The sequence below is a fragment of the Haplochromis burtoni genome, unplaced genomic scaffold (assembly GCF_018398535.1).
Source record: "Haplochromis burtoni strain Fernald_Lab_line unplaced genomic scaffold, NCSU_Asbu1 Contig_80, whole genome shotgun sequence".
NCBI lineage: Eukaryota > Metazoa > Chordata > Actinopteri > Cichliformes > Cichlidae > Haplochromis > Haplochromis burtoni.
In genome coordinates, this window is record NW_024582441.1 from 1,102,752 (window position 1) to 1,127,585 (window position 24,834).

At 42.8% G+C, this 24,834-nt stretch overlaps 1 protein-coding gene across 3 annotated transcripts; it reads right to left on the minus strand.

The window, feature by feature from the left end:
• Positions 1-732: 732 nt before the first annotated feature.
• Positions 733-24,069, minus strand: chd4b (chromodomain helicase DNA binding protein 4b). 3 transcript variants are annotated; one of them, XM_005925228.3, is made up of 40 exons: positions 23,793-24,069; positions 23,269-23,485; positions 22,674-22,798; positions 21,203-21,457; positions 20,979-21,094; positions 20,757-20,856; positions 20,456-20,666; positions 20,241-20,362; positions 19,983-20,106; positions 19,651-19,823; positions 18,880-19,125; positions 18,368-18,571; positions 18,056-18,267; positions 17,206-17,337; positions 16,866-16,965; positions 16,557-16,748; positions 15,987-16,187; positions 15,472-15,609; positions 15,184-15,305; positions 14,900-15,073; positions 13,825-13,966; positions 13,492-13,741; positions 13,272-13,396; positions 13,087-13,179; positions 12,850-12,991; positions 11,551-11,720; positions 11,209-11,386; positions 9,297-9,383; positions 8,328-8,419; positions 8,052-8,185; positions 7,536-7,680; positions 7,270-7,426; positions 6,661-6,746; positions 6,331-6,571; positions 5,452-5,499; positions 5,053-5,223; positions 4,852-4,960; positions 3,858-3,990; positions 3,560-3,755; positions 733-1,983 (listed from the first exon to the last, which is right to left on the minus strand). In XM_005925228.3, exons 2-40 carry the CDS (start codon positions 23,330-23,332, stop codon positions 1,781-1,783), a joined length of 5,913 nt encoding a protein of 1,970 aa, XP_005925290.1. In that variant the 5' UTR covers positions 23,333-23,485; positions 23,793-24,069; the 3' UTR covers positions 733-1,780. The 3 variants fall into 3 exon arrangements, with proteins under 3 accessions (XP_005925290.1, XP_005925289.1, XP_014189979.1); XM_005925227.3 differs by having other exon boundaries at positions 11,197-11,386; XM_014334493.2 differs by having other exon boundaries at positions 1,891-1,997; positions 11,197-11,386.
• Positions 24,070-24,834: the final 765 nt, after the last annotated feature.

The following is a 24,834-nucleotide window of genomic DNA, read 5'->3' on the forward strand; positions in this document are numbered from 1 at the left end:
TAGAGGAAAAAGCCAGGAGGGTATCTCGTAGTCTCATTCGCCAATATGTGCATAAACATTCTTACTTAGCGGACAAAATAAGTGCGTACACGCAACTTGCACGTTGGCAAACAGGACACGCCCCCTTTCCCCCCTAGAAAGAACACATGGCTGAAGAAAGTAATTTAAGGTCATTTTCAGTGTTACCCGTGTCTCTTTAAATGGGAAATAAATTAACTGTTACTTTATTTATTTCACCGAGGTTTATCCCTTGCCGTGAGTTAAAGACCTTTGTTTGTGTCTAGCTGACGGTTTAATTGAAATATCTATGTTTACATTTTCTATGACAGCCTCATTCATCATCCATGCAGATGCGTCTTCTGAGGCACTGCTCAAAAAATTAAGGAAGCACTCGATCATCCCAGTACAACACGGAGTCAGTTAAACTACAGGGAAATCAATCTGTCCTGTTAGGAAGCGTAACCAATGTGAATAGGATACAGAGGTGCAGAGGCAACAATGTGTCAAAAAAAAATGAACCTATGAATAATGTCTGGTGTCTAAATAAATTTTAACAGTAAACCACGCAGAGTCTGGCATTGTCACTCTCTGATAGAACTTGCCATCCCTTTAGTATCACCGCTCATATGGTTAGAAACAGAAGCAGAAGAATGCAGTGCTCAAGAAAAGAAAAAGGAGAACCAAACCTATATAATCAGTTTAAAAAAAAAACGTGGCAACAACAAGAAACTGTTGAGTTTTTGTTTTTTTATTGTAGTCCATAAAAACAAACAGCAATGATAAAAACAACAGGGTGGTAACCATAATAATAATATTCAATAATGGAAAACAACATAACAATAGACAGTAAGAAATTAAATTAATTTAAGATTGCCATCAACCTCAACACCATCCCATGTACCTAAAAAGCTGGGGAGCTATTGTGAGTTTGTATTACAGGAGACTTCCCATGAAGCAAATCTGTGGTGCAGTTAGGAATGTCAAGGTGCTGTTTGGGTTTGTGAGCACAAAGAGTTGATCCCCAATTGGGTCACTCGTCGGACCAGGCAAGAGTTTGAGAAGGACGGAAGAAGAGATAACAGATCTGACTGACTGATACAAAAGTGACAGGAACACCCTCTCAGTGTCGAGGCATTCTGCAGTAGAGATGCACGCCACTATGCCCTGTTTAACACACACATACATACAAGAAAACACACACACCTTCACTCTGCACACACATACAGATGAGGACATTAGAGTTAAATGACTTCTAAAAAAACATACAAACAAAAATTTCACAATTTCCTAAAGGTGAAAACAAGCACAATAAAATCCCTTGAAGTCTGGAATAATCCAAAAGTTACCACAAAGCACCAGTATACTCCAAACATGCTGCTTTCCCTCCGGTCTAAGCTTCTTCTGCTTCATTATACATATAGTTACACACACATGTTAGATCCTGCTGGAAGGACAGGTCAGTTCAGTGTTCAGGACAGAGGGGTTCAATCTGATTCCCAGTGGAGAAGAAAGACATCTGTATCTAGTCTGCCGCAAAGAAAGAGAACCGATTCTTACATTCGCTCCCGCCCTACATCTACAGTCCCAGTCTTTTCAAAATAAAGTCCAGCAGCACAGCTGATGCTCTTCTGAGTCCGGAGATGGGTTGTGGGTGCAGAGGAAGAAGTACTAACCTGACTGTGCTGTACATGGTGGCTGAGGGGGAAGAATTCTGCTACATGGCGGTGAGGTGTGTGCGACTGGCCTCGTTTGGGGAGTGTGAAATGTGCGATGGGATTGGTCAGCGCGGCACCTGCATCTGCTGTGCGGTCTGTGATTGGTTCTGAGCGGTGACCTCGGGGCCCCGGCTGGCCAATCGGCTGAGGATATTCCTCTCGGACATTTGTAGCCGCACGGCCACGGGGGGTATCCTGGCGATGGTAGCTGGGAGACGGGTGACGTCGGCCTTCATGTCGCTCAGCAGTTCCTCGAGCTGTTTGAGAACTAGAAATGCAGCACAGAAATCGGCATAACAGGGGTGAGCAGCCAAATTTTGTTTTTTGGCTAAAATTAACAGTGTGGCATCCCAAAAAACAGTAGAGGACAGAAAACAGTAAGGATGGGTTTGTAAAACTTTAACAGGAATCTTCCTGTTAAAAGGGAGTTTTTCCTTCCCACTCTCACCAAAGTGCTTGATCATAGGGGGTCGTATGATTGTTGGGTTTTTCTCCGTATGTATTATTGTAGGGTCTACCTTACAATATAAAGCGCCTTGAGGCGACTACTGTTGTGAATTGGCGCTGTGTAAATAAAATGGAATTGAACTGAATTAAATATGGAGCACAAGAGTTACACAGTATCTCTCCTTCAGTACCATTTGTAACATTTCACCAACACTCATAAAATAATGACAAATATAAACCTTACACATTTCCCAGATTGAGCTCTGTGTGAAATCAAGCTTGGAGGCAAAAGTGTCTCATCTCGTTCCAGGCCCATTACAGATGCATTGAATCCATAGTTGTGAGTTTAAAAGGCTCCTTTTCCTGAATTTGAGACAGTTTACCTCTAGACACCTTTAAACAGTGTTAATGGACAGTGCTAATTTTTGTTTATGGCGGAAATGTCTGTTTATGTAAAGTGAAACAGAATACTGGTGATGAGTTAAAATATGATGGAATATAATGGAGTTTTTGGACAAATATTTACTAAAGATTGAAATGCATTACCTACACAGCCCTTTTCTCATTCAGAAAACGTACTGTGGTAACTGAAGCAACTGAAGCAGAACTTTTAAAGCATTGAAGAATATCCAATATGTCTGCCTTCAAAAATTTCCCAATGCTCACTCCTTTGTTTTTAAACAGCGTGTGTAGCTGAAGTTGTCTACTGTCAAACAACTCAAAACACCATGACCCTGACATGTAAAGGCAATTATTCTCATCGTTGTGCTGCAGTTTTTCAAAATAACATAGTCAGAGAATTGAAAAATATAGAAAAAGCATTTCAGAAAAGAGCACCAAAAGCAAAACACAAGAAAAAAAACATTACTTTCACCATTTCATCACCACTGGATTGTGAAAAAAAATAAATTCTTCATCATTCATTCACTATTCGAATGATCTTTAAACATTACTGTTTTCACTAAACTCACATGCTTTATCAGTTCCACAAGGTCTTTTTTTTTAATAAATATAAAATATGCCACATTATTGTTTCATGCCATTTAATAAAAGTAGTCTTAGTGTTAAACAGCCCCTGGCCCAACGCCGGCACAGAGGGAGAAAACTACTGCTGCTATAACTGAGACACTTTTCATTAGAAGGATAATTACTGTGAGTTCACTGTTGTCTAGGCAGCTGCAATTACGTATGTCATTATGTGCATATACTGTCATTTTGGTGAAGAAGCACCTGCAAGCAGCTGACTCTGCAGTTACTTGGTAAAAGGAAACCATGTGCAGAATAATGTCCCTTGACAGTCCCACTGTTTTAATCACGAGACTTCTCAGTGTTGCAGATATAGATTTTAAGTCAGTGAGAACTTTCGCTTTACTTTTCTGATTTGTAACGTGTCTCACCTTTATGCAGCACTGCATTGGCAGGCTTGTTTCCAGACATTGACTCTTTGCTGAGATGCTGGTGGGACTCGGCGAGACACTCCACCTCACTGAAACGTGTGTTTAGGGCCATGGAGGGGTGAGCCGGGTCCTCTGTCATGTTCAGGTAGGCCGCCCTGCGCAGCTGCTCTTCGATCACGAGCGCCTGCTCGAGTAACTGTACAGGAAACGCAGGTGGACCAGACGTGCTCAGTGAGATATGACATGCAGACAAACATTCACACAGAGAACTCAAAGGATAACCGTGTACTCGTTTCACCTTGAACCTGCGGGCCAGAAACTTGTTCTTGATCTCTAGGAAGTTGCCTCTGCTCATCTCCCCTTTGAAGGGCTCATTGAGGATGGCAAACCTCACGTCGTTCTGCACATCCTGCCACCGAGCGTAGCCGTGTCTGAGAGACGCCAAAGTCAAGAATAACAACACAGGTGTGTCTGGATGGTCAATGCCATTTAGAACAGGGTAACAATTTGGGTGGAAAGACTTTAAACATACTGTCCTTCATTCAATTAATAGCAGAGCTATTTCCAGAAGATGAACGCCTCAAATCACACACTGGTTTCTGGACATCACCATGTCAGCTTTTTTTTTTGTTTTTGTTTTTTTTTAGACATAAGTGACTATAGTTGGACAATCCAGTGAAAGAAATCTATGCTAACTGTATGATCAAATAGAATAGTAGCACAGGTAAGTCATTTTATTTGTCAGATCATTTAACTAAAATGCTCCAAAAGGCATTAACAGCACAAACATGGAGAAGTCCAGTTCAGTTAAAGTTAGCTATCAGCTACAGCGTCTACACCGGCACACTTGTCATTTTAAGCAACTAAGCTCCTACATTTAAACCAAAAGAAAGCATTATGTGTTTCTGTAGCAGGCTGCAACTATGTAGCTCTAAAGACACTGACCAATTTTTGGCACTTATGCATTGATTTTTCAGCTCTAGAGGCTGCTACTGGTCGAAACCACTCAAACCACTTCATAGAATTGATATCGAGATAAATCCAGGCACATCTTAATGGATCAATATTAGCTAAATCCTCTCTTTATTCAATTCTTTGGTCAGCCTGAAACGGCCTGCTGCTTAATGACAGCTGTGCTCTAATGTGATCAGTTCACTTAATATGAGTGTGAAATTTACAGTCTGTAAATGTGAAATGATATTTGGTCACCCTGTTTATAAACCTGCAACAACTTTATAAACATGAAGACTGAAGAATAGTGTGTTAAAGATATTGTCCATCTGAAAGGATACTGTATGATGCCAGCAAGCAGCCAGTAGTCATGGCGGCGGTGCCAAATCTCAAAGGTCTTCTTGGTGACGGTAGCTGCTCTCTCCTCATTCTGCCACAGAGAGTGAAGCTCTGGAAAGCAAGACAGGAAGGTCAAAACAGGCAGAAACGAAACAGAAGAAAAGAGAAGAGAAAGAAGTGTGAACGGCTGCATGTGTGTCCACCTGTGAATCCTCCGTCAGCGATGTTGAACATGAACCTCTGCTTGGTGGCTTTCTTCTTCTCTTCACTGACATTAACCACAGGTGCAGCTGTTCCTCCGTCTTTGGCGTTCTCTCCATTCTGCAGTTTGCCAGACTCGTCTGGTTTCACACTGTCCTTCTCCTCTTTTTGTTCTAAAAAAGAAAAAATTCAAATTAAACATCTTAAAGCTGTGTGAACAAAATCCATGTGTAATAAAGGGCCCAGAATTCATCAGCTGAGGAGTTGAAATCTTGTATAGTATACATTTTAATGTGCAGCTCAATCTTAAAAGGTCAAAAATAGCAGAGAAGGTTTGTTCCAGTGCTGTCATCTGTGCTTCAAATGTAAGACAGAGTGTAGGTGTTTGACTCAGAGCTAACCTTTTTTCTCCTCTGCAGCTTCCATTTTCTCATCTTTGCCTTCGTCAGCTAAAAGAAGAGAAATAAAGTTAAAGACTGAGAAGGTGAGAAAGAAACCAGAGAATACTGTACGTGGTTTAAGACAAGACAAGATGATATAAGATGGGGAAATTCACGTTATTACAGCTGCAAAACCAAGAGAGCAGGAAAAGTTAGATTCAGCATTACCTTTAACAATAGCACCCCCCTGCACTTCCAAAGACCTACGTATCTGCAGCAGACACATCCTGCTCTTTCCTTTTAATGGCATTTATGCTGTTAGTACATTCCCATTATTGATCACATGAACATCACCATCCATGTTTTCTATCAAGAGACGGTCACATGGAGAAGTAAGGTGGGATTTTTCCCTTTGCCCCATAACAGTGCACATTCTGCTCGGCTTATTTTTTATTGAAGTTGTTCATTAAGGCAATTGTTATGTTTCAGATTCACCTGACATCTAAGTGTAGTCTGTATACACTCATGAACATGTGAACATTCTGGATGTCCAATTTTTATTTTACCTTTATTTATACAGGTAAATCTCACGAGGTCTCATTTTCAAGAGCAACCTGTTTAATAGTGAACAACAAGGTACTGAGACAAAATGTCAATTCTGCAAAACATGGATCAAATCTTTTTCATTTTGTAACGTTATTTAAGTGGAGTGAGACTATGAAACTGACAATGGACCACAACTGAGACGAAGCTTAGAAGGTCCTGTACTGTGCCTTTAAATGTGAGTAAGCAGGACTTTCAAGAGAAAACCAGAATAAAAATGGATATTTTGCAGACTAAAAGGCCTCAAAAGCTTTTTGTACTGTTAAAAACAGATGTTACAATCATCGTGTGCCTCACCTCTAGACCTGCCCTCCACTAAATCAGTCTTGCTCTCTGAACCTTCACCCTTGATGTCGGCAGAAGCGTCCTTCTCCACAGACTTCTCCTCTTTCTCTTTGCTCAGGTCTTCAGCTTCTTTCTCTTTCCCTTCAACTCCATCTGTCTCCTTCTCTCTGTCCTCCTTCTCTGCAGCAGAGTCTGCTTCCTCTTTCTTGTCCAAAACGGGGGATTTTTCAGACTCATCTGGGATTTCAATAATCTAGGCAAGAGATGGACAAAATAAAAGGAGATATATCTTCAAACTGTGCAATAGCTGAAGTGAAAGCAGAAGTTGAGAGCAGAATTTACCTCTGGATCATCTGCCTTCTTAGCAGCTTTGCCATCCTCTCCCTCCTTCTTCGTGTCTTCCTTGTCCTCTGACTTAGACAAATCCTCTGAAAACAGAAAGCACATGATATTACAGATATGGGGGGAGTGCTTTAATCTGTTATGTATACAACTAATTAGGATTCCTATTTAACATTTAATCTTAACAAGTGTGTGTTTCTTGGCCTATAACTTATTCATTGTAGTCTTTCCAAATGCATCCACAAGAGGGAGCAAATCTGGAAAATCTCTGGGGGTCAAAACAAACCTGATTGAATAATTACTTCTGAGGGCAAAACACGAAAATATCTCTTACACATCAAACAGTTATTTCAGGGTTAGTTGAGTCTTAAACATAGAATTCACATTACATCTGGTTCAAAACTAAGGTGAAGTATGTGGTGATGAGGTTACTGCTCAGAGGAAATGACAATGTGTTTCATCGTCACGAGTGTCCCCTTCTTACAAAATGTAGTCAGAGTGTCAGAAACCGAGTCTAATTATAATGCATGCATCGTGTACTGAGTCTAAAAAAATGTTAACATTTGTTTAAAAAGCTCAGTAGTGAGTGCAAATAGTGTGTGTGTTTACCCGGCACAGGAGTGTTGGGCTGTGTGTCTGCAGGAGTCCCTGTGGAAGGAGTCTTTGGGTCTTCTCCTGCAGCCAAAGCTGCGGCTCTTTTGTTTTCCTCCAACTCGGCCATCCAGGGCATCGACCACTGACCATTCACATGTTCAAACTCCTGCACCTGTTAAACAACATGTGACTCAATGATTAAGAGTTTGGATATTTTAGACCACATTCTCAAGCAGGGCGACACTATTTTTACCATTTCTACTGGAGCTGTTGAACCGTACCTTTTTCCGTATGAGTGACATCACACCGATGCGAGTGAGCACGTGCTGTCTTGACAGACCCTCCCGAGGGACGCCGTCAGCAAACGTCTCGGCTCCGTCGGCCCCCGGCTCACAAAGGTGACGCATGAACAGAGACACATAGGCCCTGCAAAGAAAGCATGACATACTGAATAAATTTGAGCCAGGTGTATTTTATATTGCAGAGAGACAACATGCTAATTAAGCTGAATGTAACTATCTTGCTAGTATTTAGTACTAAGAGACTTCACGTTCTAATGGCTCAGTTACCAGTTTTAACAATAATTACTTTAGACAGTTGGCCAATTTATAAAACTCTCATTAACGGAACAGCTTAAACCTTTAGCTGTGTAGACAAGTTTACAAACTTGAGCAGATGATTGATACTAAAAATTAGGTTCATAACAAAAAAAAAAAAAAAAAAAAAAGCACTTTACCTTGATATTAGACTGCACCCATAACAGTAGGAAAATTATAAAAAACACCCATCAGACTCACTTGAATTCTTTCTCTGACTTTCCTCGTAGGTCTCTGACCAGCCACTGGTTAGTAAAGGCATCTTGGGGAGGCATCCCATAACGCATCACTGCATTTAAGAAAGCCTTCCTCTGCCGTGCGTTGAATCCCAGCACCTGACAGATAAAGAGGTCAAAATGTAAAAGAAAAGCTTAACAGAAAGACAACAGAAAGATGTGACTCCCCCACCACTGTGCAGTTAATTTTTTTTTTCCTTGCAAATTCACTCTTGTCTCGTGGAAGGAACCAAAAACTCACCTCGATGTTCCCACCAACCCTGGCCAACAGTGGGGGTAGAGGCTTGTCCCGGTCGTTCCTCAGCCCTTTGCGGTTTGGCCTGCGGGCATTGGCTATGAGCAAAGAAGCACGGTTAGTTAGTCTGTCTGAAGGCCTGAAAGTCAGCGCCAACTCCACCGAAGCCATGAGGACGAAAAGTTTAACAGTAAATTTTGCATGATGCATGATCGTGTGTGCACTTATCGTCCTAAACTTTCCACTTACGGCTCATTGGCTCACTCTGATCCTGCTGAAGCTGGCCCTCTCTCCACACTTTACAATAAACGTTTCTTGAAGCGCAACGCTTTCAGAAAATTTACTACTGAAAGCAATCTGGCAGTACACATCATTTAATAAAACTCCAGTTACAGTAAGAAAAATACAACTGGTATATAAATGCACACCTTATAGCACCTTTTAATTGGAAAATAATTTTTATACAACATGTTTATTAACGGATACAAATTTAATAAATAAAAGTGAACAGTTATATAAACAATTAATATAAACACAAACAATTTAATCTGCAAAGCAGATTAAAGGACTGGGAAACCATTGATCTTAATTTTCTTTCCCTGTTTCCTTCTCTTATGCTTTTTCCTTTCCTTTTTCTTTCTGCCTTGCTTTGCCTCTCTACGCTCAACGCAGATGATGCAGTCACATTTCCTTTTTCGGCAGTTGTTGTTGAGGTTGTCGAGGAGGATATCATAGCTCTCGTCTGAATCTGAATAAACATCTGCGGGGGTGTTGGAAGGATGTTAGTGAATTATGTATCTCAGATGTGGAAAGACTTCTTATCATCTGTTAATAATCTGAACAGGAACCTCCGCCTCCATGTCAGCTTGTTATGATCAATAACTTCACTCAACTCCATCTTTATGACTAATGCCAAACTCCTCAGAGCACAGACGTCCCAGTGTGAAAGATCTCCAACGGTTGTAACCAACTTACCTTCAGTCCGTTCATCAAAGTCCTCATCGCCCTCCTCTGAGGCCACCGAGTAATCGGACTGGTTATCAGACTGATCCTCCTGCCAGTCTAAAGAGACCACAGAGAAATGATGAGATGAGCGAGGAGAAAATACCAAAAAGGACAAAACTCTTCCCCACCAGGTCTGAATCTAACTGATCAACAACGAGATAAAAGTACACATACGAGTACACAATAAAAGTAACTCCTTTCAGAGGTTTAATCACAGGTTAGTAAGAGTTCAACCAGTAGGGGGAGTTACCGTGTTAAAACTGCATTTGAACTACTAGATTACTGCCACTGATTAGCTTTGACTGCTGCAATAAACAAAAAGAAAAGATCCTTCACTGATGTTGTTAATGTTTACACAGCTATATGCAAGTGAAAAGCCTACTGTGGCTCTAACAGCTTTGGTTTTTGGTTTATTTGGGGGCTGAGACAGGAAAAAACAGATCATTAAAACAAAACTAGTTCAACTGCTTCTGTGTTTTGCAGTTTGAGGTTTGTTTCTTCAGAATTGTCACTCTCCCAAAATAAGGTCTTAAAATGTGAAGCAGAAGGGTTCGGGAGAGGACTGTAGCTTTGGTGATTTTATCAACAAATCCTAATACACGTTCATGTTATTGCTTTTCCTGGACCTCCAAAATCTACATGAATAGTATGGACTTTTTTTATATATATAATTAATATTAAAACTTAACATATTTGAACAGAACCTTGTTGAAAGCTGCACTTATTACAATTGCCATGGCTTGTTGTTTCCAGCTAATAATGTCCCTGTCTGTCATATATGATCTCTGACAATGGAGTTCACTGAATGGAATAATGTTTGAGAGCAAATAAGCACTGAATGAATGGAATACAGGCAACTGATAATTGATTTCCTCCTTTTATTAATGTTTGCATGTTTTTCTGCAAGTTTCAAGATGTAAAACTATAACATCAAGATTTTGCAGACCTGAGTCATGTGCATGATCTCCCCTTCCCCCTCTAGGTCTACACTGCGTTTACACTCAGAAAAAAAGAAAAGAGGTCAGTTCAAAACCAGTGGAGGCCTGTTTTTCCCCACACAGGAAATTAATGATAAAGGTTGCAGAAAAAAGTTGACCCTATGAGCAGAATCTCCCTTCGATAGACTGCACTCCATCTCTCTTCTTATGAGAGCTGGGACAGGCTCCAGTCCAACTCCCAGGACCCTGCGGTTAAATTGGTCGGATGGATGAGGAGAATAAAAAGCAAACAGTCCGTGACAGATGCATTTTCTCATGTCTGTGCAATCAGACATCATACAGACTACACTCAGGAGCTGGCAGGTTAATCTCCACTTAATGGGCGATCACACACAGCTCAGCTGAGTGACGTCTAAGAAATGTTTATCAGCACATGAGTGAAAATGGCTGTTGTGTTGTTTGCTGTGCCCTATCGCACGCTCTGCCTGTGCATCCAGCCCAATCTGCTGCTGCCCCCTACTGTTTTAATGCTAAACCAACGGCTGTACTGCAATAATATTCCCTTTGTGCCATTTTCTAGTCCGAGCAAATTACATCTAGAAAAGGGGCCTTAACTACCTACAATGTGAGTCCGTCTATCCGCCTATTTTGTGTGAACGTATCTCCTAAAGGAAGGCGACACATTTCTGGCTTAGTGAGAGGCCTTATCCTTCTGAAAAAAATCGATTTTAAACTGGTCTAAACATTTAAAAATAACATCGACTACTACATTTCTACACCCGAGCACAAACTAAAACAAAACTTCATGCCATAATCTCACTGTCGCTGCTACTATATTACCACCACATCAACACCACACAAACACAAATCCACCACTGGTACTGCACTCCACACACGCACAAGAAGAGGTTGCATTATATATTGTTCTGTACCCTGTCTTATACCTCGGTCCTCCTGGGAGCCATCATTGTAGTTGACTGGCTTTCGAGTTCTTTTGCCTTTGCCCAAATTGCGGGCGAGATCCTCCTGCTGTTGCTCGTAGTGGTGCCGAAGCAGCTTCTCCCAGTAGTCTGGATCAACACTTTCCTCCTGCTTGATCACCTCCCTTTCCACCTCCTCCTCCTTTAAAACATTTTTTTTTAATACAGTGCACATAAAGACTGTTTGTTCGTGCGTAGACTTTGAGTTTGACTACTAAAGATGCTCTAAAAATGACAAAAAATTAAAGCCCGATAGGTAAAGTGATATACTCATATACGCACATTGTAGCCATGCTAATACTGTACCTCATCATCTTCATCCTTCACCACATACTGTGCCACTTTGAACGAGCTGAGGTATTCGTTCATGCTCTGGAGCTCAGTGTCGTCTGTGGCATCTTGGTTCCTGTCAAGCAAACGGTCAATTGCCTGATCATCGTAGTGGATCACACTGCTGTCATCCTCCTTGTTGTCCCCTGAAAGTAGAATAAGTGGAAAAAGAAGGAAGGATAGGAGGAAGAGAAATTTGAATTTAATGCTCAAAACATCTCTGGCATCCCAGTGGAGAAGTCATAATTCCACCTCTTTCTCTTTGCTTTTACACACAATGCAACTAGTGATGCACAGAACCAGTCGACTGGATAATTAACCAATAAAACTTTGCTGCTTTCACTACTCTGCACCAGGGATAGTTGTTTAAACTAGTCATTCATATTTTTTTGTATAAGCCAGTCAACCCCACTCCCCACCCCCATCTCTGACAGGAAGTTTTAAACAAGTACTGTGGAAAATAACAGATAAGAGACCTGCAAACCAGCAAAGTTCTGCACTATCTTGATCTAGAAAATGAAACAGCTGTGAGCTGAAGAGTAAACTGACATATAACCACTCAACTGGAGCAATGCATAAACCACATTCTGCAGTGTGGACGCTATGGCCTAATTTAGATTTCTGTGGTGAATCTCTGTAGATTCTATGACTTAACCTACGCAAGTGGCCAATATTGATGCTGGTATATATGCTTGTGTGTGGAGTATTATGTGACAGTTACCTGTGGTCATGTCTCGGCTTCTTATATGCGGTGCCAGCCGGCAGAACTAAATAAAATGCTGTGACTTTTTCCCCTCCTCAGTCCTTGCTCTGTGTTGTGTCTGGTTTTTTTTCCAAGGGCAAACATATTTAACTTTTTCCACTTCTTTGCACATTCCCATTACGTCTAATCGGATAGTTTCAGCAATCCTCCAGGAATTTGCTGACATTTGTTAGTCCTTTTATCGATCCTATGATTATTATTCCTATTGAGGGGCTCATTGTTATTCTCTCACTGATCAATTTCAAAGCTGCAGTGAAAACATAGCTGTAGATGCACAGGAGTACTGAACAGGTACATCACATCAGGTGACTGTAGGCTTTCAGATGGCTTTGCAGATACAACATAACTATAGGATAGATTAACCAGACATACAGAGAAAGAGGCTCCCAGTGCTAAAATTAATATCAGCCCCACTCACCAAACTAAGCGGACAGTGTGTGTGTGTGTGTGTGTGTGTGTGTGTGTGTGTGTGTGTGTGTGTGCCATCTGTCAGAGGCTCAACACTGACTCACCATCTCCAATTTCATCTTTAAACAGTTCTTCAGTTCCAAACTTGAGGATGTCATCAAGCTCCTGCTTGGACATGGAGCCCATCTTAGATCCGAGGCCGGGTCGCACCACCAGGTGGGTGAGCATCATCTTCTTCTTTGCCACCTGGTGGAAGCAAGAAGGTGGAGGTCAAGCTACCAGTCAATATGTGATCATTGCAATTCAACACATTTGCTAAAGTGGTGTTAATTTTCACAGACCTGTGTGATCCTCTCCTCCACAGACGCTTTGGTAACAAAGCGATAAATCATCACTTTCCTGTTCTGGCCAATACGATGAGCTCTGCTGAAGGCCTGTGAAGCACACATGAAACACAGCATAATCACCCCTCAAAATAAACGCTCACACTGGCGCAGATGTGAGGTTAGTCATGTGGTTTGCATACCTGGATGTCATTGTGGGGATTCCAGTCGGAGTCATAGATAATAACAGTATCAGCAGAAGCGAGGTTAATGCCCAAACCACCAGCTCTGGTAGAGAGGAGGAAGGCAAACTGCTGAGCACCAGGAGCTGTTGGAAAGAGGAGCAAAATTAAAATTAGAAAAACAGACATCAACTCTGCTGTCCTGAGAGGCAAAACTGACAAATAGCTAAACACGCCTCACCATTAAAGCGATCAATGGCCTCCTGTCTCAAGTTGCCAGTGACTCCTCCATCAATCCTCTCATATTTGTAACCCTCGTTCTCCAGGAAGTCCTCTAGCAAGTCGAGCATTTTAGTCATCTGGGAGAAAACCAAAACCCTGTGGCCTCCTTCTTTCAGCCGTCTCATCATCTTCTGGAGCAGCATCAGTTTCCCTGAAGACTTGGTCAGGGCAGTGCCTTCATACATGCCATTTGGAAGTTTTGGCGCTTCCTGAAATGAAGGAAGTGATGTCTTAAACAAGTTTAAAAGAAACACGAAAAAACTAAATTAAACTAAATGTATAAAAAACATACATTGGCAGCTGCTGGAAAGAGGTAGGGGTGGTTACAGCACTTTTTGAGGTCCATCACAACATTGAGCAGAGATACTTGATTTCCTCCTCCACGAGTGTTCAGGGCCTCAAAGTTACGTGTTAAAATGAACTTGTAGTATTTCCTGAAGTACAAAAAGAGAAGTAAAAGAAGCGTGAAAAAATAGACTGCAAAGATAAAACAAAGGAAAACATGAGCAGGATTAAAGCTTCAAGGGTGACATGTTATGCTCATGTTGCTGCAAATGGTTCTATATGAAGTTTGTATTATTCACAGTTGAAAATAATATTCATCTATCTTATACTGGGCATTGCTGCAAGCCCTCATTTTAACCTCTACATGAAACAAACAGTTTAAGCTTCCCTCCGAACCACCTTCTGACTGACTGCCGCTTGCAAACAGAAGACAGTTATGAATGTCGAGTTGAGCTTAGTGCCTAAGAGGAAACCATCTTATGATGTGTTCAAATCAAAAACCAAGCCTGTTGCACAATTCCATACAAGGTTTTATGCAAAGACTATGGATTGTTTCCACATTGCAAAGAATACATGTTACTGTCAATCTAATTGCAGCTATCAGTAGTATTTATTACATTTACTCCTTCTCCTCCAACTCATAGCAAATATTTGTGGGTTTCCAAAACCATCAGACAGAATCTGTGACCAGCACAAGGGGAAACTTTGCTTTGTCTTTTCTTTGACCACAACATTAGGAATATCCCCTTTCACTGTCGACAGCAGAAAAACTGTCTGAGCTGTTTGAAGTCTGAGCTTCAGGCTCACAGGTATAACTCTGCCATACTCTGGGCACATTATTTGAAACTATGGCATGTTTAATTCAATTAATTTTAATTTTATTTATATACTGCCAAATTAACAACTGTCACCTCAAGGTGCTTTATATTGTAAGGTAAAGACCCTACAACAATACAGAGAAAACCCCAACAATCAATGAGCCTTTATGAGCAAGCACTTGGCGACAGTGGGAAAGAAAAACTTCCTTTTTTCATTTTTCCAAACATATATTTGCAGCTAGTGCAAAGTTTTTTATTGCTTACTTTTGCATGGAGCTCAGCTCCACTCGAACAATGAGCTCGGTCTTTGAAGGCATGTGTTTAAATACATCAGCCTTCAGCCTCCTGAGCATGTGTGGTCCCAGCATGTCATGGAGCTTCTTGATCTGGTCCTCTTTGGCGATGTCCGCAAACTCTTCCAGAAACCCTTCGAGATTACTGCATGAAAAAAAAAAATTAAAAAGCCACATGAATCACAGTGGATGTCATCACTGTATCTGCAGTACAGCTACATCTGCTGTAGCCCTGCGCTGTGTGCAGGTACTGACTTGAATCTCTCTGGGGTTAAAAAGTTCAGCAAATGGAAGAGCTCCTCCAGGTTGTTCTGAAGTGGAGTGCCTGTAAGCAGCAGCTTGTGTTGCAGCGGGTAGTTGTTCAACACTCTGAAGAACTGAGAGAAAGACAGAAAACATACAGTACAAACCTGGGCACTGGAGCCAAGAAAATTACACCACTAAACTGTTATGTCCAGCATTGTGTGTTCAGTGATGAAGGGTCACCAACATACTTTGGTTTTTGTAAAAGAAAAAGAAAAGAAAAAAAGCCTTTGTTGTTACCTTGGACTGGTTGTTCTTCAGTCTGTGTGCCTCATCTACAACCAGACATGCCCATTCAATGGAGCCCAGCACAGCCTGGTCAATGGTGATCAATTCATAGGATGTCAACAGAACATGGAACTTGACTGGTGAGTCTTTCTGTGATATGCAGAAAAAAGTGATTTTTAGTTAAGCTGCAAAACTGGGAAATAAGTGGAAACGATTACAAATATTACAGCTGCAAGTGCTGCAACTAAAGCTGGCTCTGACTGGCTGATCCCAGAATGCCTACAATGCCCACAATGCCTTCCGAATCATGTGACAACCCCCTTGGCTTTCGTACTTGCACTTCGCTGTTCCACTTGAACAATGTATTGTTGTTGCAGTTAGCAATTAACCTATTGTTCACTCAAAAGGCGTGATGGGTGCTTCGACTTACGAAAGACCCTCGGAAACGAATTAATTTCATAAGTCGGGGTTCCACTGTACTTCAAAGCCACTACACTCTGAAATAGCAGTTTGTTTTTTTTACTTACCTTCATCTTGGACGCCTTTTTTCCTCCTCTGATGGCGTTTCCCTCAAAGGAGAACTCATTCTCTCTAATAACAGCCCTGCTGTCTTTGTCCCCTATATAGGTGACCACATACATGTCAGGAGCCCACATCTCAAACTCCCTCTCCCAGTTAATGATGGTGGACAGAGGAGCGCTGACAAGGAAGGGGCCTTTGGAGTGACCCTGTACCAATGGAGAACAGAGTTAGAATACATTAACATGCAAAGATGATTCATAATTTAATATCAGATAAATTACACAACTGCATTTGTCTTGCCCTGCCTTTAGGATCGAGCTCCTTACTTGGAATTCATCCCCTTTAATGGGCAGAGTTACTGTGTGTCACATGTCTGCAACCCCAACCACTAACACTGACTGACAGGGGAGGGCAGACTGGACAAAACAGCGTCAGTTAGCATATACAAGTCTTACTAAAGATAAAACAGTACAGCATTAGCCTTATAAATCAAATATTATCAGGTACTGTGTTGTACTTTTAACTGTTAAAACAAGCTTAATGCATTCATATTTATAAAATAAACAGCCCCTTACCTCCTTGTACAATGAGTAGAGGAAGACAGCTGTCTGAACAGTCTTGCCCAAACCCATCTCGTCAGCCAGGATTGTGTCAGTGGCTTGAGCCCAAGAAAACCTGAGCCAGTTCAAACCTTCCAGCTGGTAGGGATGCAGAGTTCCTCCTGTGCTGTCCAGATAGTCAGGCTGACGGTCAAACTTGATGGTGGGCTGGAAAGGAAAAAATAAAATTGCTGACCCGATTTGAGGAGCGAGCTTTTACACGGTCATCAATAATCCATCAGAATAAAGCAATTTAAGAAAAAGGTTGTATTTTGGTGCACGTACATCTACAACTGGATTAGCAGGCGGTCGCTCTGCCTTCTTCACTTTGACTGTCTTTTTCAGCTTCTTGCCAGGTCTGCCTTCCTCACCCATCATCAACTCTCTGATACACAGAGTAGGAAAAAAAGGTAAGACTGACTAATTTATTCACTGTTTTTTAATGTAAACAGGAAAAAAAAGACATCAAACTGCCACAAATATCTCTATATGGCACCTAATTTACGTCCTAGAAAAGGGGTAGAATTAATTTTACAATTATTTGATCTTACCCTACTTTAAGATATCAACAGTCCTTGCACAACCTGAGCAAACAGCTTCTGACACTTAGTACACTACTGCATACCTGTGATTCCAGTAAGTCTGTTTGTAGGGGTCATACTCTGGAATGTCCATGTCTTCACTCTCCCAGGTGGACTGATCATATGGCAGATCTCTCCACTTGATCAGGTAATGCACATTATTCTTTTTATCAACACTATCAGGATAAAACAGACAGAAGATATTCTGTTGTGATAAAATGGTATACCTAAATGCTTCTGTTAAAGTATTTCTTTTACATGGTGACATTATAAGACACTGGCTTCAAGATACTTCAATATGTGGAATCGATCCCTCTCATTCACTCTTCCTCTTATATTTTCTCTTACTACTCCAAACTTGGATACTTTGTCACCCTAACCCTTTATTGACAAAATAACCACAAAGAGACAACCAAACACCTAGTGACAAACATTCAGCATTACTCCTGCACAAGCATAAGCAACTGTGCACTGTGAATCGACACTGTGCACTGTGTTGTCATTGTGGTTTGTTATCACAAGTAGACAAAGGCCGTACACAGCATGAGAAAAACAAATGAGAAAGGCATTGTGTTCTACTCTGAGTCCATGTTATGCATGCACATATAGCACGAGAGCGGCTGTCGTCTTCACCTTATGTGCACAGTGATGCTGTATTTATAGAATAATGTTCATTAAACATTAATGTTTTACTTTGAACTGAACTCCTTCCTGACACTCCACACACACAAAGCATACAGAATACAAATGATATGCATGTATTAAAACAGCAATGCTGCAGTGCTAATTCAGTTTGAGGTCTCCACTCAGCAAACTGTATTTACTTTGTTAACTTACTTTTATTGTTTCTTGCTTCGAAACCTGCTTAGTGTTCTTGTTTCATTTGTATCCTACCTGTGGTTAAGGACGCGGTGGATCATCAGCCACTCCATCTTAACTCCATAGCGGCTAAACTCCTCCTCCATGTGGACAAAGAGTGGATCTTTGTTCTTCCTCTTCGTGCTTTTGTCATCGTCACCCTCGCCTCCAAAGTCAGCAGGCGGCGGTTCATCCATGTCAGTCTTCCTTTGGTAGTTGCGGAACATCACTTGGCAGTTCAGCTCCAACTGGGCGAGAGTAAACAAGGGGGTGTCATGTGCTGAGTATGTTACAAAAAGGAAAAAATAAAACCTCATTCTCATCTACAGGTGGATGTAATGGTAGTACCTGTAGCTCCTGCACCCAGGAGCAGTGCCAGTACGACATGTTGCACCACTTGACAAAGAACTCCCTCTCTCTACGGCCTGCCAGAGGTGGTGGGTCAGGAGCATCAGCAGGCAGATCAGCAGGCCGGGGTACGGGCATAGGGGCTGGTGCTTCTCCCCAGCGCCATGTTAAAACCTTCTGCACTTTTCCCTTCATCGGTGGACACTGTGAGAAAGTGTGGATGGCAGAGGAAATAGTTATAAAAAGGAAGAACAACTAATCAACAAAAGCGTTGTGAAACTGAGAAGAAAACCTGTCCTGAAAAATTATATGAGTGCTTAATTGTAAAAAACACAAAAATTCTTCAAATAAAAATTGTATATCTGCCATTTTTCCTTCTAAAATGCTGCAGGTAAACTTATGCACATCAAGAGAAAAGGCTCTTTATCTCCAGTGCAACTTGGAATTTGTAATCCACATGCACGCCCACGTGAGCACGCGCAGTCTCGTATGCACCAGTGCTCAGTGCTCACCTTGCAGCGGGGGCAGATCCATTCTCCATTGGGGATCTCGGGGAGAGGAGGGTTGAGGCAGTGGATGTGGTAGGAGGAGGGGCAGGTGTCACAGCAAAGCAGCTCTCCCCCGTCCTTACACACACGGCAGAACTCAATGTGGTGGTCGTCTTCTTCCTCCATCCCTTCATCCCTCCTGTCGTCATCGTCCTCACCTTCGGCCTCGGACAGATCATCCCTGGCTTCCCACTGGATTCCCTCCTTCTCCTGGTGGCAGAATTGCAGACAGAAGGAGGAGGTGTGCACGCGGGGGAAGAGGAAGGGGGGTTGGGGGGTGAGGGCAGACAGGCAGGGAAGGTATGCGGAACGAAGTGAAAGAAAAAAAAGGGAGGGGTGTGTGTATGCGTGGGGGGGATTGAAGAGCGCCGAGGGGTGGGGAGGGAGGGTGGTGTGCATTGCGTGCGTGTGGAGCAGTCAGAGGAAGGGAGGGAGGCAGGCAGGGGAGGGCCGAGAAGAGGAAATGGAGGATGGGTGAGATGTGTGGTGGGGAGCAGGAGAGGATTGACGGGAACATGAGCAAAATGGTTGTTGGGGTGGGGGGAGAAAGGGACAAAGAGAAATGGAGAACACTACAGTCAACCCTGCTGCCAGTGCAACTTCCACACAAAATATTTTAACATCCATGTTTCATGCAATTTTTGCCCTCCTGATTCAAACTTTGAAAATCAGGCGCATTTGCTCTAACAGTCTGCCGTGCACATCTCTCAGAGGATTCAGGGTTCCAGTACTCACACAGTGCGGGCAGCTCCACTTGCCCTCAGGTGCCTTCTCCATGTCAGGGTCCAGACAGACCATGTGATAAGCCCTCGGACAGGTGTCACACAAAATGATCTCTCCTCCCTGCTGACACACCTCACAGTAATCCTGGTGGTCTGTCTCATAGCCGTCACCATCTTCTGTCTCGACTGAGAAAAGACAGAAAAGTAGCAGGAAAAAATAGGTATCAGCCTTCACTTCAGCCTTGACTTTGCTCTTGTTAAACAAGCCACCTACATTACACACATTTCTTTTCTTCATGGAAATGCTGATATAATATCACACTTTTATTTCAGTATGTTTCCAACCTTTTTTCTTTTTCTTTGCACTTTTGGGCTTCTTCTTAGGACGACTGCTGCGGCTGGAGCCATCTGACACTGAGAAGCTCCCATCATCAAAGTCGCTGTCAACATCAGGTTCGTCCTCATCGCTCTAATGAAGTCAACAAGCGAAGGGAAAAGATTGATATGAGTACCTTGTTTCATTTCAGCACATCATCAGTATTTGGATCCCAGTGATTAAATATGCAGAAATAAAGTCACTGTGTGCCAATTTTAATAACTCACAGAGGAGCGCTTCCTCTTGCTGTTGAGGCCTCCAAGTTTAATTTTGAGTGGAGCCACCTTCTTAGGTTTTGGTTTCGGTGGAGGCTTAGATGTGGGCTTCGACCTCCTACGAGCATTGGGACCTCAAGAGAAGAGAAGATATAAATTTATTTAAAACAGCCAAAATCTTAATTCTGTATACACTTCATAAAGTCATAAACTCTGTCCTATTTTACCTTTGCCCTCTTTGGTCTTGGCCTTGCGGAGAGGAGGTGCTGGGGCTGCTGGGGGTGCAGCAGGCGCTGGAGCAGCAGCAGGAGTTGAAACAGGTGGAGTCAATGTAGCAGGAGTGGTATCTGCCCCGCTCTCTGTCCCTGCCACCACCATGTTCTCCACAGCTGTCGCCACATTGGCAGCTGCCAGGGCTGCATTAGCAGTGGCACAACCCTGCAGGGACACAAAAGCACACAGTGAGAACCTCTGCTCTCTAGAAGTGTATAGTACAACAGAAGAACAAAAGGCCTCAATATTTAATACCTTCAGAGGGTTGTTTGTACTGAATTCACGCCACTTAGCCATCATTAAAGTCATCATCTTGGACACAGCAATTTTGGGGTTCTTAGCTGCAATTAATGGCCTAAAAACACAAAGTGGGCAACATTTTTATACTGTTACATAAATATTTATGCACAAATCTGTAGTCACAGAGTAGATGCAGACTTTACTGTCAAAGCCTAATAATGATGAGGGTGTCTTCACCTGACAAACTGACTGAAGGCCTTGTAGTTGGTGAGGGAGCTGTAGTCTTCCTGAGTAAAGACGTGGTCAATGTCTTTCATACCCCAGGCTTCCAGCAGCTGGGTGGAGCTTTTCGGCTGAGGTGGGAGGAGAGAGTCGAAAAGGACAACGAGGAAGGTTAATGTCACACGTCAGCCCTGCAGTAAGTAAACAAAGTCTGCATGAGGGCCTGAATTAAACTCTACCTGGCAATCATCGTCATCGTCCTCATCATCTTCTGGCTCTGGTTCTTTACGTTTGCTCTTTGAGCTGGACGAGCCTCCTTTCTCTGCCGCCGCACCTCCCTTCTTCTTGTCTTTGGCGGAGCTGGACCGTTTCTTCTTTTTCCTCCCTGGTGCATAATCACTTCCTTCACTCTCTGACCGCATACCTCCCTCATCAGCATCCCTCTCTGCTGCCTCCACTCCAAGCAGGTGCTCTGGGGAGCTGACTGGCAACTCCTGTAAGATAAAGAACCACACTGCTGGGTTTTATGTATAACACAGAAATTAGACGCTAAAATGACATCTTTCTTTGTCTTGTTTCTTGTAAAGGTCCTGGCACTCTATTAGGCTTGGGGAATGAAAAGACACTGGGCTGTCATTCACAGCGCTGCTATGGTCAACATATGACTCATCACTAATTTCAGAAGAAGCAAAAACAGTCAGTCGCTTCATCTATTGTTCAGTTGACACAGAACGGGTCTTTTTATTTATTTTTCAGCAAAAATGCTAAATATTTCCTGATTTTAATGTTTGCTTTCCCCGTTTTATGTGAGTGGTAATTAAATATATATTGTAGACAATGTGTTTTAAATGCACTGACCTGGCCTATGGAAAATTATACATTTGCTAGTAATTGGTTCATTATACATTAATTGATTTTACCTCTTCTTCGTTCAGCTGCTCTCTTTAAGGGCCACTACAGTGGATCACCTGCCTCCATCTCACCCTATCCCTCCCTATTACCCTCCTCTGTCACAACAAACCCTCCTTTACTGCATCCATGAATCTTCTCTGAGGTCTTACTCTTTTTCTCCTGCCTGCCATCTCCATCTTTAACATCCTTTTCCCAATACATTCACTATCCCTGCACTTATCCTAACCATTTCAGCCTTGCCTCTCTGACTCGGTCTCCACAACTGCTTAAATTTATAATAAAAGTGCTACACCCTTATTTCAGGGTATTTGGGTCTTGGTTTCCCATCTCATGAAATCACTGTTTGCAACACATCCACCTATAGTTAAGTTGATTTTGTTTAGATTTTTACTTGTTCAGCTCCTGTATGTTAATTAATTTTCCTATTAAAACTTAAATCCTTTCTTTGAGTGCCTTATTTAGCTATTTTGTTTTCCATATTTCATTTTACCAAGCGATTATACTTTACTACTTTATTTAAACCTAGGCTGCACTTTCCTATTGAATCTTGTCAACTTTTCCCAAATAAAATAGACACTATTTTGTATTAAATACACCTTACATCCATGCAGGTTTTTTCACAACTTCGCAGAAAGAATTACTTTTGGTTGTTGTATGCATGTGCAGTAAAATCAAGAGCAGAACAGCATCTGTTGTGCTGACAGAAATGTTTACAGAGACAAATCTGTCACAATCTTTAAAAAAATGAAAAGAAAAGAGGATTCCCTCAGTCACAGGCTTAAACTTTGTGCAACTCACCTCTCGGATCGGTCTCTGCCGCTTGCTGCTCCTATTCTCTCGGCTGCTCTTCTTGGCTTTCTTCTTCTTCTTGGACTTTGGTACCTCTTCTACGTCAGACACAGCATCCTCCGGCTCGTCCTCATCTGCCGGCGACACGCTTTCATTAGAGACACAGTGCATGCACACGCACACACACACACACACGGACAGGAGCACCACCGCTGCAGGCCGAAGGGAGAAAACAGGAGACCGCGCACTGGCACGACTGGCACACGTCCGTGCACGCACGCAGACACACACAAGGCGAAAGCCACAAAAGCGCAGGTTGAAACTTGTCCGTTTTCTGTGTTTGAAACTTTGACAGCTCACGCCCACGCTCGCGGAGGGACCCGCGAAAGAAGAAGGGGGCCGAAGAGGAAAAGGAGAAACTCTAAACACTTGCTTGCCAAGTTAGCTAACTAATCTATCATGGCGAGTGACGGACGGCCCGGGCAGACTACTCACGGCTAGCTGAAGCTAACATTAGCATCGCGTTGAAGGCGAGCTCAAGTTACGGAGATGGACCTTCTTCTTCGGAGGCTAAAAAAAATAAATAAATAACAGGCGAGCTTACCGTGAATTAGTGAGTGCTCGTCCGCGGTCCCAAAGTCTTCCCTCTCATCCTCGCTGCACGACATTTTCCCCTGCGTTTTAATTTTATTTCTTGCTGGTCGAATTAATCCCTCCTAAACCTTGCTCCTCGGTCGGCGAGGGAGGAGGGAAAATGACGTGGGACTGGTGGAGAATGAACCGGGGGTGTCCAGGAAGGGAGGGGGTAGTGGTGGTGGGTGCTGGAGAGAAAAATATATATAATAATAATAGCAATAAATGGCATCGGAGGGTAGCTAAGCCTTGCCCGTTTCCTATTATTTACACAGCATCTAATTGTCCACCTGCCTGCTCAAACAAGTTGGATAACTTCATTATCTGTGACATTTATCGGCTGTTGATTTCCAGCTATATTTTTACAATGAACTTCAGCGTGGCATCCGTGGTCACTTCAAATGCACACCGTGAAATCGGACTGTTGAGTTAAAGCGTTGTATGAGAGCAAAGTTGAAGCATTACGAAGCCAATCTCCTAACATTAGAAACTTACAGTAGTGTGCTTGTAGTCCCGGCTCGAGGTGTGCTCTCCCCCCCCCTCCCCTCTTCCTCTCTCTCTGTCGGTGCGAGAATTGCCACAAATCAGCCTGTTTGTGTGGCAAGGTTCATTCATTAAGCCCGACTAAACGGGTGATGAGGGAAATTCAAAAAACGAGCCGTCAACGACCCCAAAACACGCTGCTCCGTCCCCCTCTTCGCTCTCTCCCCAGCCCTTACAGGCAGCGCTTAGCTAACATCCTCACAAACACACAAAGGGGGCAGACATCCCATAATAATCTCCCCCCCCTCCCACACTCACACAGGACTCTGCATAGTTACCTCGCAACGGACAGACCATAATACTCAAGCCTGTCCCCACCCCCCCACCCCTCCACCACCACGCGCGCGCCTGCACGCACACTTCCACACGCACCATGCTCACTGCATGCACTCACACTCCTTCCCCTCTCCACTGGCAGTCCCAGCCCCCTTAGCAACCCCGTTGTCATGGTGACACCCCCCCCACTCCCTGACAGACCATAATACTCAAGCAGTAGCAGTATACATCCCATAATATACAACTCCTAAAAAGACAAGAAAGAGAACAAAAAAACACTAGTGAGCTGGGTCTCCAGGGGAGCGCAAGTCCATTGGTGACAGACCATAATACTCACAGAGCATCCACCTGGTAGTGAGCAGGACTACAACAAGAAGTCATTTAGCCTTCACTCTTTCCTTTGGATCCATACAGGTAGGCAGCATGCCGACTGTGTTCGGGTCAAACAGGCCTGCTGAGCAGGAAGTGCTGCAGATCTCTGGGCCCCCTGTTCCTGTGGTATCAACACAGGTGGAGAGTACCCAGGGCCACCCCAGTGACAGAGAAGACTGCCATCAGTTCCTCCAGGATTATCTCCTCCACCCACATCACAAACCAGTAGTTATGTACCAGCACAGCAAGGATTAGAAAGTAATTCCTTCATTAAAAAAAATAAACAAATATTCCCTCCTTAAGTTGAATTTGTGACTTTTACAAAACTTTTTGAGAAGTTTTGTTA